This window comes from Hemicordylus capensis, chromosome 1, assembly GCF_027244095.1.
Source record: "Hemicordylus capensis ecotype Gifberg chromosome 1, rHemCap1.1.pri, whole genome shotgun sequence".
Taxonomy (NCBI): domain Eukaryota; kingdom Metazoa; phylum Chordata; class Lepidosauria; order Squamata; family Cordylidae; genus Hemicordylus; species Hemicordylus capensis.
In genome coordinates, this window is record NC_069657.1 from 388966485 (window position 1) to 388980073 (window position 13589).

General features: G+C 43.2%; 1 protein-coding gene across 9 annotated transcripts in view; it reads right to left on the minus strand.

The window, feature by feature from the left end:
- The window catches only part of LOC128347545 (kinesin-like protein KIF28), a 53188-nt gene that overhangs the window by 29117 nt on the left and 10482 nt on the right, over window positions 1-13589 (minus strand). For 6 of the 9 annotated variants that reach the window (XR_008317592.1, XM_053302498.1, XM_053302514.1 and 3 more), the window contains 5 exons: window positions 6190-6414; window positions 5215-5369; window positions 4095-4206; window positions 2543-2610; window positions 297-439 (listed from right to left, as the gene is read on the minus strand). Coding sequence is in view for 8 of the 9 variants with exons in the window: in XM_053302498.1 (XP_053158473.1) it covers window positions 297-439; window positions 2543-2610; window positions 4095-4206; window positions 5215-5369; window positions 6190-6414 (703 nt within the window). In the remaining variant the exon portion in view is untranslated. Of the gene's footprint in view, window positions 1-296; window positions 440-2542; window positions 2611-4094; window positions 4207-5214; window positions 5370-6189; window positions 6415-11849; window positions 11972-13589 lie in introns of those variants that run through there. The other 3 variants (XM_053302507.1, XM_053302533.1, XM_053302529.1) reach the window with 2 other exon arrangements.

Genomic DNA, 13589 nt, shown 5'->3' on the forward strand with positions numbered 1-13589 from the left:
CCCAGCTTCTCACTGCAGTCCGTTGTGCCCCCTGCAAAGCTTGAAATTCCAGGGACCCTTCAGAATGGTGAGAGATATAATGCACAGGACTGCAGCTGGAAGAGGGGAATTGACAGGAATCTCCACCCCACTTTGGTATGGTGGGAGAGCTTTTGTGTTCATATTAGGGATCCAGGCCATATCTTGCACACTCTCTCAAAACAGGAAAACAGCAGAAAAGATTACAGAATTATAATATGAGACCTTACAATCCAGTCAATATTCATTTGACATTCTGCCTTAGTAGTAATACATACTTGTTTCATCTGCCACTGTTTTACCAGAGTTCCCAAGGCCTGCCAACCTGGACAACAGATTACAATTTTCTGCCTTCAGCTCCTTGATCAGTTTTGCTGTTGGACTTGTATTTATCACTGCTTTGTTCTTTATCTTTTTTGTTCTTTTAGATAAAGATAGAGGGAAAAGCCCAGTTATTATACCATTTCTCAGAAGGAAGGATGAACATCCAAAACAGCATACAGAACAAGACTTTCAAGTTCTTCCCAATTTGGACTGTGAAGACCAATAACTACATCAGTATGGTGATTTTGCAGAAGACCTTTCTTTCCCCTTGCAGGATTATTAATTATTATTATTTATTACAAATATTTATACCCCACCCCTACAGTACACTACTGCTCGGGACAGCTCACATTAATAAAATAGATATAATGTAAAGTTAAAAAAAAAAAAATCAAACTAAACAAGATAAATGACCAGGCTAAAACCACATTTAAAATTACAGATTTTAAAAGTTTCAATTAAAAGTTATTAATAAAAAGCTAAAAACTGAGGAAAAAAAACCCTCTACTAGACAGATTTTTATCTACCAGCAGATAAGACATTTTAAAGCCTCTTTAGTAAGATGCATTTTACATTGTTTTTAAAAAACACTGAGGGAGGGAACATGGTGAAGCTCTTTGGGGAGGATGTTCCAAACCGTCCAGCTCAGCTTGTTTTTGCTCCAGTCTGTGAGGAAAATAGTGCCGGTCTCCTTAAAACCGATTTCCCCCTGCATTTCATTTCCCTTGGGTTGCAGTAAGGGATTGCCAAGATTCAAGATGCGGAGTTTCAAGAACATGATGTTGCAGTGTTTTAAAATGCAAATCTAAACCTCTGCAAGTTGAATAGGGCTTTTGTACCTCATGGATATGGCTACACAGTTTTATCATCAGGACCCTTCAAACCTCTCATGTATTACTGCTGTTCTGTTCTTGCTTTCCCACCACTGCTATCATTGTTGGAAATTCTCTGTGGTAAGAGAATCCCTTTCTCATTATAGCAGAGTGCACAGAGGCACAACACAGCGGAATTTACTTAGGCATGCGTGTATGCTGAGAGTAAAGTAACTTGGAGCCAATTCATAGTTTCAAATCAATATATAAGGCATTTATTAAGGAACTCCATTCTAGATAGGAAAGTGAGGAGTTAGGATCTCTAATCTATCTATCTAGCTGTATGCAGATGGATTCTGCATCTTCTCTGCACACATGGTGCAGGGAGAGGAGCTTGCCATGTTGCAAAGTAGAAGGGCAGGTAGGGAAGAGACAGAGGAAGGAAGTTCATCCCTAAGAGCACCAATCTACATTTCAAAGGGATAGTGTCAGAGCTGTGGAGAAGGGATGACCAATGTCTTGTCCCTCTGACTCACTAGTCTGTCCTCCACTGTCTGAGACAAGAGACAGCGCAAAGTCCTTTAACTTCCAACACTCATGGTGACAAGTGGCCCTAGCAGGGTGAGGCTCAACTTCAGGGCAAACTTTAGACCTACTTTCTTACTGAGACATACAACAAGTAGCCCAGGTGTCCATTAGTACAGCCAAACAGTAAATCTCCAATACGACCCTTCAGTATAAATCCCTTTGACAACCAATTGATTCCACCATACATAGGTCCTGAGGGAGCTTTGTGAAGAGAACTCTTGCTGCTAATCACAAGCAGGATGATGCAAAATATGGCAGTGATTGGAGAGTGGAGGGATAAGACACAACAGTTAAAACAACAACACCCAAAACCAGTGATTGGGGACTCCATAAAATCACAGGGGTTCCTTCAGCCTTGGGATCCATGTGAGTATTCATTTGTTTGTTTTACTTAATCCCCTAGAGAGAGATATTCTGGCACTATAAAAATGCAATAAATAATAAAAATCAAATCATCTACCAGATTTGTAGCCATTTTCAGCTACAACTCTCCATCTTTATTACATATTAGTGTCTGTGAGTCCTATACAAAAACCATTAGTATATCTATCTTTGTGTCTTCTGTGTTAAACTTAACTTGGCTTCGAAAAGGGTATAACTGATTTAATGATGTACACAACCTCGTCCCATAAACTCTAATATTGAGCTGAGCCTCTCTGAATATTTTTAGGTAACAGCTGGATGGATAGGTGTTATATAGAACAGCTCGTGTGCAAAACAGTTACAACTTATGATTCAGTATCTTGCCCAGCTTGGACTCCAGTCCAATCATGTGTCTTACAAGATGTGAAATAATGTACCTCTCAGCATATCTCAGAGTTGACAATGTCTCTTCATAACACATGTCTGCTGGACTAATTGCTGCAATCTGCAAATACGTAAAGAGTATATTAATGCAGGTAAATTTCAATTTATCACTTATTGATGTTACTTCTTTAATGTTATTTATTAATGTTACTTTACCAATTCATTAATTTATTATAATGTTACTTCTGGAATAGGGATTGCAAACTGGCAACCCTTTTGGCCAAATATGCCCCCTGATTAATGTTGCCCGGCTCGCATTAGTATTTCTTCTTACCAGCTGTGTTCTAAATACAACTTGGGACTGCTCACATAGGACAGCTTCACATTTCACATCAAGTTTGATGGAGCCGCTGGAGCCTCAGGAACATGTGTGTGCTTGACTTCCAGTGTCAGCTAGGCTATGCTGGCATTGGGTGTCTCATCCAAACCTGCCAATGTCCCAATATCTGTAATCAAGACTTGACATGAGGGACAGATGCCGGGTTCTGGACTGTAAGTAGGGTAGCATATGCAAACATTGGCTGGTCCAAATAACACGCTCTGTGTGGGCATAGCCTTCACAACACCAGAAGTCAGGTGCACATATGTTCCAGGGCTCTGATGGCTGCACTGAACTTGAAGTTTGGCATGACATGTATTACTGCCCAAAAGAGTATGAAGTGATGGTTGGTATGACATGGCGAAACAAGCCTGTTCCTTTACTTCAAGGAAATTATTTGCACAAGCAAGAGCAAATAATTTCCTTGTGGAATCTGACCCTGAAAGTTTTCACAACTTTCATTCATTACAGTTAAAGAAATCAGATATGTAGATTAGGAGGTTATGTAGTTCAGACACTTGACCTGAGGACGCACCCTAGTCCCTTCAGAGGTAGCCTAGGCTGGAGAAATATTTCAAGTTGGAAAGTGATGCATCAACTTTAATTCTTAGGTACTTCTATACTGTTTTCCTCTTTATGCATTTAACAGAGATGTCGGCTGAAGGCAGGCACAGTGGTGGCATTTCTTTGGCCAGTGGGCCAGACAAGTGTTCCCTTGCATTGAGGGTTCAGTAAGTGAGTTAAAATCAATGAAAAACAGCATTACTTCGCAAACCATCACTTCTGCAAGGTGGCAGTGCTAATTTGAGCTGCCACCTCTGCTTAAGCAATATGTATGTACCTTAATATATGAGGGGGTTTTCTTTCTATTTATGGATTGCATACGAGATTCAGAAATCTCCTTTCGCTAACTTCTGGCAAGCTGGGACTATCTGGACTGCGACCAGGGAAGTAGTTTTCTTTTAACCCTTTCTGATGGCATCATTTCCCCAATGAAAACCACCCCCAAAGCTATTTGTCCCATTAGAGAAAATGTGCACATACAGGTGAAGTTACATGCTTTTATTTGAAATACATTTTTGTGCATTTTTATCAGGTTTTAGGTTAGTGAATTTGGGATTCCCTCAGAAGAAAAGCAAAGCATACATTTTGTGATAAACCCAAATAAATATGATGTATTTTGCCTCTTCCCCACCCTCAAGAAAAACCTTATTTGACAATTTTACCATAACAGTTCTGCTGTTTCCTCCTAGAGCAGACTGCAAGAGTTTAGTAAGAACCGAGTCTCTATAAGGGACATGCAATACTTTCCTTCCCATGGCAGCCTCAGCCAGGGTGCTAAAAGAAAAATAAATGAGGGGGGAAAGATTGAGCAAGGGTTCTCTGTTTGGTTCAGTTAACCAAAGATCTCAAAATTACCTCTCACATTAAGATCTATTTACTGGACATGTGACAAAATTAAAGGGGCCAAGATTTTCTAAAGTGACTATTGATTTGAGGAGCAACCATTTACAATCACGGTGGGTGGAAAAGAACCTCAAGGACTGATGTTCGGAATTCTAAAGTGGCAATACTTTAAAATATTCAGTATAATGGCTTATATAATGAGTTTAAATATTTATGGTGAAGAACAATATCTCAAAATAAATTAGCTAAAAAAGCATGAGTCACTTATTGCAAGAACCACAGTGGCATGCTCCTGAACTCCAAAATTACAACCCCCAGAGTTCTAGGACAGAGACAACATCCTTTGATCACTCTGGGAGATTTCAAGGTTTGAATATTTGACTGAAGATTTCACATATTTACAATGTATTTTTAATTTTAGCTTCATCTATATGCACAGTACTTTAAAGGGTAACCAAAAAAAGGTAGCACCCTGCCCCAAGGAGTGTACAATATACATTGGAATCACAGTGTACCTCCAAATAGAATTGCCATGCTTTATTCACCTACTTTTTTTGCAGGGGGAGGGGTGTTTCATATGACATCATCAACCATCTGTTGTCAGCTTGTACTTCTAGTGGTACAGCTGCACAATGTCGGCCCATGTGAACGTTTTTAGTGCTACTGTTCTGTTATAGGTTTTTGGTTTTTTGTTTTTGCATAGTGTGGAAGTAGTGATGCAATTCTGCTTGAAAGTTAAGGTCTAGGTGCCACTACATCCTTGACGTACTTGAGTACTTTAGAGAATTGGGTGATACGACAAGGAACACGTCTGGAGCAGCCTAACTGGATGGGTCTCAATAGATGACTGATCTAAAAATAAAATAAATGGTAGCTGCCATTTCTGCAATACAATACCCAAGAGGTGGATAGGTCACTTGGTTAAAACCAATTTCCTACCTGATAACATTTCCTAAGGTGGTTAAACTCAGATTTACACGTGTTCCTTCCCTCAGTCGGTCTCCTTCTGATCCTGAGGATTTTTGTCTTTCGCTTCCTGCCAAGTCCACCAGATTTATAATGGATTGTTTGGTGATTTCTTCTTTTAGAAAAATCTGCAAAGAATACCATTGGGAAGAGACAAGAGGCACAATCCACCAATCTAAAAAAGTTACCTTCACCAGTGCAAGTCTGACTTGTGAAGCCCCAGTCCTCTTCAATAGCATTTGTTTTTAACCATATCAACTTGTGATGTTAGTTCTGTTGAGTACAATCCACTAGGAATGTCACCTTAACAATCAAGCACAGAAGTGACAAAAAGGTGTCATAGGCATAAAACAAAACTGAACATAAGTTCAGATTAGAACAAGTTGAAGCTTGCAAACTCTCTTTCATTGGTTTATAGTTTTTGAAGTCTCTTCCCCTCATTCAGAAAACGAGCAATCTTATCCTCCCTTGTGGAGAGGATTCCTGCATGGACCTGCTCAGTGTCCAAGCCAATGATGGTCAACCATTTTGGGAAGAGCCTGCCAAAGGTCAAGTCCTCAACATGTGATTGGGCAACTCTGCTCATCACAGTAATTTGTACCTTGATGTGGTTTTGCTTCCATAGTCTGCTGAGCTGGGCAGGAAGCAGGGAGGTGTGGGAGAAACATGCAAATGTGCAGGCCTGGAACTATGTTATAGGCAAGTCCACCAGCCCTAGGATCTTGCCTAGATGTGTCAAAAATTCCTGTTGCATGTACCATTTGTGGCACTCATTCCACAAGTTGGCTCTCCATGGTCTAGTCACAATTAATTGGAACCCTGGTTTGATGGCCTGTAGTACACACATAGGAAAATTGCATGCCTCACACAACACCTAATGCATTCACATCTAATTATCTATATATACATTTTGCAAATGGGCCACTGCTAGGCATCTCATTACTGTACCTGTTTGAACTGGATAGTGATGACCATATGAGACCGACTGCTGGTGGCATTCATGATGGTTGATGCAGTGGTTCTTATTTTGGTCCCTTGTTCCATTAGCCTCTCAATTTGTGCATAACTGTCACAAGGTACTAGTTTCAAACCATCTACGTAGAAGCCTTGTTGCTGATCTTCCCTTAACTTTAGCCCACCTGGCTTCTTGATTTTAGATAATAAGTCTATTACCTTGAATTACAGACAAAGTTTATTAGAGCAAATGTTAATGAAAAATAAAGAAAGGGCACCATTTTGGTGTGGGATGGAAAAATGCTTATCAAGGTTTAAAAAGCTATGTATTTTAAGACTATTATTGCAGTTACTTTTGCACAAAAATGACTGAATTGTGTTGATAACATCACTGTAGTTTGTGATGAAGTATTAAAAAATATTTGAACTTTTGATTTGCGTAGCTAGTATATAGACCCATTTAACCATTTTAAACAATAGTTACATAGGATTGCATGCAGATATTTAATGCAGCAGTGCTCCAGCGACAGCATGAAGGGAAGGTGGTTTGCTCACTCAAGGACCCTGGCTAGCTTGCATGAGCACAACTCTTCTTCCATTCATGCTGCTGATGGCACACCACTCTACTGAAGATGCATGTGTTAAACTGGATGCATGTGTTGAACTTGTGAGATGATGCAAAAAACCCCAGGTTGCTCACCTGTAACGGATAATCTGGTAGTGGTTCGGACATTCATAATAGTGGGTTCTGCACCTGTGCAGATCAGCTTTGGTTAGAATTTGTTAGCTCCTTGTGATGCCCTTAACTGCCCCTGCACGTGACTGCAGTACCCTCTAGCGGCGGTTGGGCATCCTCTTGCTCAGTTTCTTGATGGCCAACTACCAACTGATGACTGATGCTGTAGCAAGTTCTAGTTCATTCAGTGCTGCTGCAGTTGCTTGGATCTGCAGTGGGGAAGGATGGGCAGGTTTTATGAATGTCAGAACCACTACCAGATCATCTGTTACAGGTGAGCAACCTGTTTATCTGGATAGTGGTTCTGTCCATTCATAATGGTGGGTGAGTTGCGAGCTACTTAATCGGAGGTAGGTGCCCAAGCTACTGCAGCACTCGCCTGAGGAAGGCTCGTCTAAATTTAGCTGCAGCTGCCGCCCGGAAATCTACCGCATAGTGCTGGTTAAAGGAATGGTGAGAAGCTCAGGTCACCGCCGTGCAAATGTCTTTGAATCTAATGCCTGCAAGATGGGCTGCTGAGGTGATGTAGGGTCTTGTGGAATGAGCTTGTATCATTGCGGGCAGGGTGATCCGCTGTTGCTCATATGCTATCTTAATCAGCTCCACCAGCCAAAAGGATAGCTTTTGCTGTGTAGGAGACAAGCCTTTAAGCTGGCCTTTCTCACATACAAACAGGTGTTTAGTCTACCGGATAGGTTGTGTCACCTTGAGAGAGAATAGAAGTGCTTGCCACACATCTAACAAATTCATGGAGCGCTCCAACCCCGTGGATGGATTCTCAAAAAACGTTGGCAAGATGATATCCGCGTTTAGGTGGAAATCCGACACAATCTTCGGCCTGTACTCTGGGTCCAGGCTCATGACAACTCGGTCAGGGTAGATCTTTGTGTATGGAATGTCTATCTGAAGAGCTCTCCACTCACTAACATGTTTTGCCGTGGTGACTGCCACAAAGAAAAGTGTTTTCAGTGTGGACAACGTGAACCAAAGGTATTTCCGATGATTGACCTGTATTCCAACATGGAAGTAGGCATCTTTCAGATCGAGCATTGCAATCCAATGCTCTCCATGGAGAAACGGAAGGATGGCTTGCAACGTCGTCATTCAAAACTTCTGTACTTCTATGTATTGATTGAGCCACCGTAGATCCATTATGGGGCGTATGCCCCCATCCCATTTGGGGATTTGGAAGTAACAGGAATAAAATCCCATCTGGCTCTGAGCCCACTGCACCGAGGAGATGGCTCCCTTCAACAACTGCTGCACTTCTTCTCTCAGAACTGTCGTCTCTGGAGTAAATTTCACCCCGTCGAAGTACCCCATTGAAGTACATCCCTGAATTTGAGAGCATATCCGGTCAATATGATGCATAGGACCCACTCGTCCGATGTTATATGGTGCCACGCTGAAGTGTAACTTGCCAGTTTGATGGTCGGCCTGGCAGTTATCAAGGAGATGGAGTTCCTTGTGCCGATGTTGAAGGCAATGTTGTTCATCGTGTTGGTAGGTGCAGGTGGGCTCTGACCCAGATCAAAGCTGCTGTTTGGGCTGTTGAGAAGCCTTATTATGCCCTGATTGATTAGGCTTATTCTTGTTGTAGAATGGCTTCCTATTGTATCACTGGTATTGGTGTCTGTAATCTTTGCATTCTGACTGGCGGAAATAGCCTTGTTTTTGCTGATACTGATGATATGGTTGGTATCTGGAAACATTGCTCTTTTGCGAAGTAAAAGCGCTCACAATAATTCTAGATTTCTTCCACTGCTCCATTGTCTCATCAGTTTTTTCAGAAAAGAGGCCGTTGCCATCGAACGGAACATCTCAGTGCGGTTCTCATATCCTGCTGAAGGCTCATCGCTCTAAACCAAGCATGCCATTGTAGAATAATGGAGGCGGTCAATGTGTTGGACTCTGACTCCACAAGATGCTTGGCATTAGCCAGTTGCTGCCTGGTTGCCATAGTTTGTTGGAAGGTGGATTCAAATTTCTTGACGAAGTCCACTGGGTCAAGTGAGGCTCGTTGGTCATATAGGTTCTCCCAGAGAGAGTGAGTATATTTAGCCTGGCAGGCAATGCAATTCACAATTTTAATAGAGAGGCAGGCTGTGGAATAGGTGTGTCCGCCCAGCACATTCAGCTTTCTGCCCTCTTTGTCTGCCGGTGTAGTATGGCAGCTGCCACCTCTGGCAGTAGTAGCACAATTTACTACCAAAGAATTTGGAGTGGGGTGGTGTAGGAGATACTCATTGTCCTCCTCTTGGATGCGATATAAGGCCTCCAGGCATTTGGAGGTAGGAGTTGAGATCTGCAGGATTTCCCATTCTGACCTAGCAGCCCAGGAGATATGTGGCAAGATAGGAATGTAGATGGCAGAAAGTTCTGTTGTCTTTGCCATCATGTTATAGATGGGGTCGTCTAAATCCATGGTCTTTTGCTTCAGTTGCAAACCCAAAACTTGTGCCATCATGGCCACCTGTTGATGTAAGCACTTCATCTCCTCATTGGGCGATATGGAAGTGATGGGGGCAACATTTTGATTTGGGTCAGGCAAAACGGGCTCTTCCTTGGGATCCAGCTCTGAAGAATCCGATCCATAACTATCACCATCATTGGCTTCTTCATCAGACAATGGAGTTGGTGAGGTTGGCACCTTAAAATTGTGCATCGCGGTAGTAGGTACTGGATCCGGTGGGTGAACATGGAGTGTCTGGCAGGCTAATTGGCATAGCACAGGCTGCAGTGGTATCACTGGCATCAGGAGGAAGTCTGCTTGAAGAGACACCGTCCGCTGACAGTGTAAATTAAGTAGGGAAGTCTGCCTGAAGAGACACTGTCCGTTGGAATGGTAAACAAGTAGAGGTTTGAACAGCAGATTCGGTGAGTTGCTTGGAGGTTACAGAAGCCTGCACAGCAGATTCCTTTCTCTGATTGTGAAGAGGCTGCTGCCTTTCCCTTAGCTATTGGGTATAGAGGAAATATTCCCTGTGAGAGATTGTGTAGGTATCTCCCCATCCCTCATGGGGTAAGAGGCCAGCTTCTGGTGTGCCCTTAGCAGGGAGCGATGGTGTTTTGGGGATAGGCATCTGGCTGTCACTATCCCGGAAACCAGAGAATGTCCCTGTGGAAGGAGTAGATGGAGTAGAATGGAGTAGAAGAGCCAGCTTTTTGGTAATCAGATCATGAATTCCCATAGTGATCATTGGAGAACCCACATCTTCATTACAGACTTGTTTGTTCTTTACCTGGAAATCTTGTCTGATATCGAGATCTGCATCAAGATTGGCATCGTGTTCAGTGTCGAGCTCAGTATCCAGTATGGCTGCAACAGTCGCCTCCTCCGCACGTCGAGTCTTCTACATCATGGCCCTAGCGGACAAGGTCGACGTTGACAGGAGAGTTTTCAAGGTCGAGCCCTTCGGCGTTGATGCAAGTTAGCTTCAATGTTGAGGTTCTTCATGTGAAGAAGAGGAGGATAGACATGGTGTTGGTGCTGGAGACAAGGAGATGGCTCGATGTTGAGGTGCCTCATAGGATTGTAATCCTGATGGCGAAGGGGTGCGGTCACGACAATCCTTTCATTTAAGTTTCTTTTCAGTTGGTTTGGATGAGTGAGCTGAAGATTTCCTCTTTGGACTCGCACGATGGCTTTCTGGCTTTTTAAAGGGAGCTTTCCCACCCAAAGATGACTTTGGGGCTTTCAATGTCAAGGCAGTCGATATCGGAGCTCTCAACGCCGACAAAGTCAACGTCGAAGGTGCAGACGGCACGGCGGGAGCTTTAGACTGCATTTTAGCAGGACCCAGCCCGGCAAAAATGGAGAAAGTCTTTCCTGCAAGAAGAGCCTCTTCCATTAGGTAAACCTTAAGCCATGCACTGCGATTCCCCAGGGTCTGTTTGTTGAAGATTATACAGTCATTGCAATTTGCGGTATTGTGGGCCTCCTCCAGACAGAACAAACAGAGATCATGTCAGTCTGTGGAGGGAATTTTCCTGCGGCACTTGGTACACCTTTTATTGATTGATTGATTGATTGATTTGCTCGATTTTTAGACTGCCCTTACAAAATAGCTCAGGGCAGTTCACAAGCATCAAAGACCCTTTAAAACAAATTAAGAGCACTGGAAGGCCAGGCCGAACAGGTAGGTCTTTAGGTCTCTCCTAAATTCCAACAAAGAATTCAAATTACGGATGTCTGCAGGGAACACAGTCCACAGTCCAGGAGTGACCACAGAGAAGGCCCGTCTCTGGGTTGCCACCAGACGAGCTGGTGGCAACTGGAGACAAACCTCCTCAGATGATCTTAGCGTGCACTGGGGATCAGACCGAAGAAGGCGCTCTCCAAGGTAACCTGGACCTAAGACATTCAGGGCTTTAAAGGTAATAACCAGCACTTTGTATTTTGCTCGGAAACATATTGGCAGCCAGTGCAGCTGTTTCAAAACAGGCATAATATGGTCTCTCCAGGTTGCCCCGAAGACCAGCCTTGCTGCTGCATTTTGAACTAACTGAAGTTTCCGAACTACGTACAAAGGCAGCCCCATGTAGAGCGCATTACAGTAATCAAGCCTGGAGGTTATCAGCTGGTGCACCACTGTTCTGAGATCCTCCTCCTCTAGGAGTGGATGCAGCTGTCGAATCAGCCTAAGCTGATAAAAAGCACTCCTGGCCACAGTCTCCACCTGAGATACCAGAGTGAGGCCTGGATCCAGGAGTACCCCTAAGCTGCGTACCTGCTCCTTCCAGGGGAGTGTAACCCCGTCCAGCACAGGGAGATCTAACTCATCCCTCAGATTCTGAGCCCCTACAATGAGCACTCCGTCTTACTTGGATTCAGCTTCAATTTGTTATCCCTCATCCAGACCATTACTGCCTGTAAAAGGTGGTTTTTCCCCTTACCAACTTTCTTGGTTCCGCTCACCTGGCCGTGGATGAGATTTAGAGTGGTCGTACAGTCTGAGTCGAAGGGGTACCACTAATCTTTCCAAATCTGAAGGTAAACGAAAGTGGAGTAGTCGTCCGTTCCGCATTAAACCAGGGGATCTGAAATTCGTAAAGTTGGAAGGTAGTAACATAAGAGTGGTTAAATACGTTCTGGTAGTTGTTTACGAAGTTCAATTTAATCTTAGTTCGTCAAGTTTTGAGGTGGTAACAAAAGAGTGGTCAAGTATGTTCCGGTAGTTGTTTACGATTGAATCTTTATTTTTCCGAGGAGCAAACTGTTTCCAAGGACTGATTTGTAGCGTGGTCAGCAAGAAACTGAGTAAGAGGATGCCCAACTGCCACTAGAGGGTACTGCAGTCATGTACAGGGGCGGTTAAGGGCATCACAAGGAGCTAACGAATTCTAACCAAAGCTCATCTGCGCAGGCACAGAACCCACTATTATGAATGGACAGAACCACTATCCAGATCATAGACACTCCTGCAAATCTTATGTGGTCTGAAATACAGGTATGAGTGTGTAAGCAATTTCTCCCTCTCCCTCAAATGGCAACCCTACTTCTCAAACCATACAGATAAATTTGGAGAAGTTTTAAAGATATAATTTTTTAATGGTAGCTATCAGGGTTACAGGAACTTGTATATATTAACCTGTTCCACTTACATGACTGAGAAACATGTCTAGCAGACTGACTCTAGTGTTTCTATTTTCCTTTCAGAATGCATGTGATATAGAGCACAAGGAAATGGACAGCCTAGTACCCACCTGATGGCAGAATCAGTGCTTGCAGATTAAAGGAGAAATAATTTGGTTATGTTCAGAGGCACTATGGTGGAAACCATATTTGAATGAGGATCTGCTAGCTTGCTTTAGAATTGACCTTTCCCCACCCACCACACACATCCCTCACCCAAAATGCTATTAAATTAGAACATCTCCTTTCTAAGAACATCTCCTTTCCTAAGAAGTGGGGTCCCCCAGGGATCTGTACTGGGACCAGTGCTTTTTAATTTATTCATAAATTATCTAGAAGCAGGGTTAAGCAGCGAGGTGGCCAAATTTGCAGATGATACCAAACTCTTCCGGGTAGTGAAATCCAAAATGGATTGTGAGGAGCTCCAAAAGGATCGCTCCAGACTGGGGGAGTGGGCGACAAAGTGGCAAATGCAGTTCAATGTTAGCAAGTGTAAGGTGATTGGGATGAAAAAAAACCAACTTCAAGTATAAGCTGATGGGATCTGAGCTGTCGGTGACTGACAAGGAGAGGGATCTTGGGGTCATGGTGGACAGCTTGTTGAAAGTGTCGACTCAATATACGGCAGCTGTGAAAAAGGCCAATTCCCTTTTAAGGGATCATTAGGAAGGGGACTGAAAATAAAACGGCTAATATTATAATGCGCTTATACAAAACTATGGTGTGGCCACACCTGGAGCATTGCGCACAATTCTTGTCACTACATCTAAAAAAGGACATTGTAGAACTGGAAAAAGTGCAGAAGAGGGCAACCAAGATAATCAGGGGCCTAGAGCACCTTTCTTATGAGGCAAGGCTACAACACCTGGGGCTTTTTAGTTTAGAAAAAAGATGACTGCAGGGAGACATGATGGAGGTCTATAAAATCATGCATGGTGTGGAGAAAGTGGATAGAGAGAAATTCTTTTCCCTCTCACACAACACTAGAACCACGGGTCACTCCATGAAATTGATTGCCAGGAG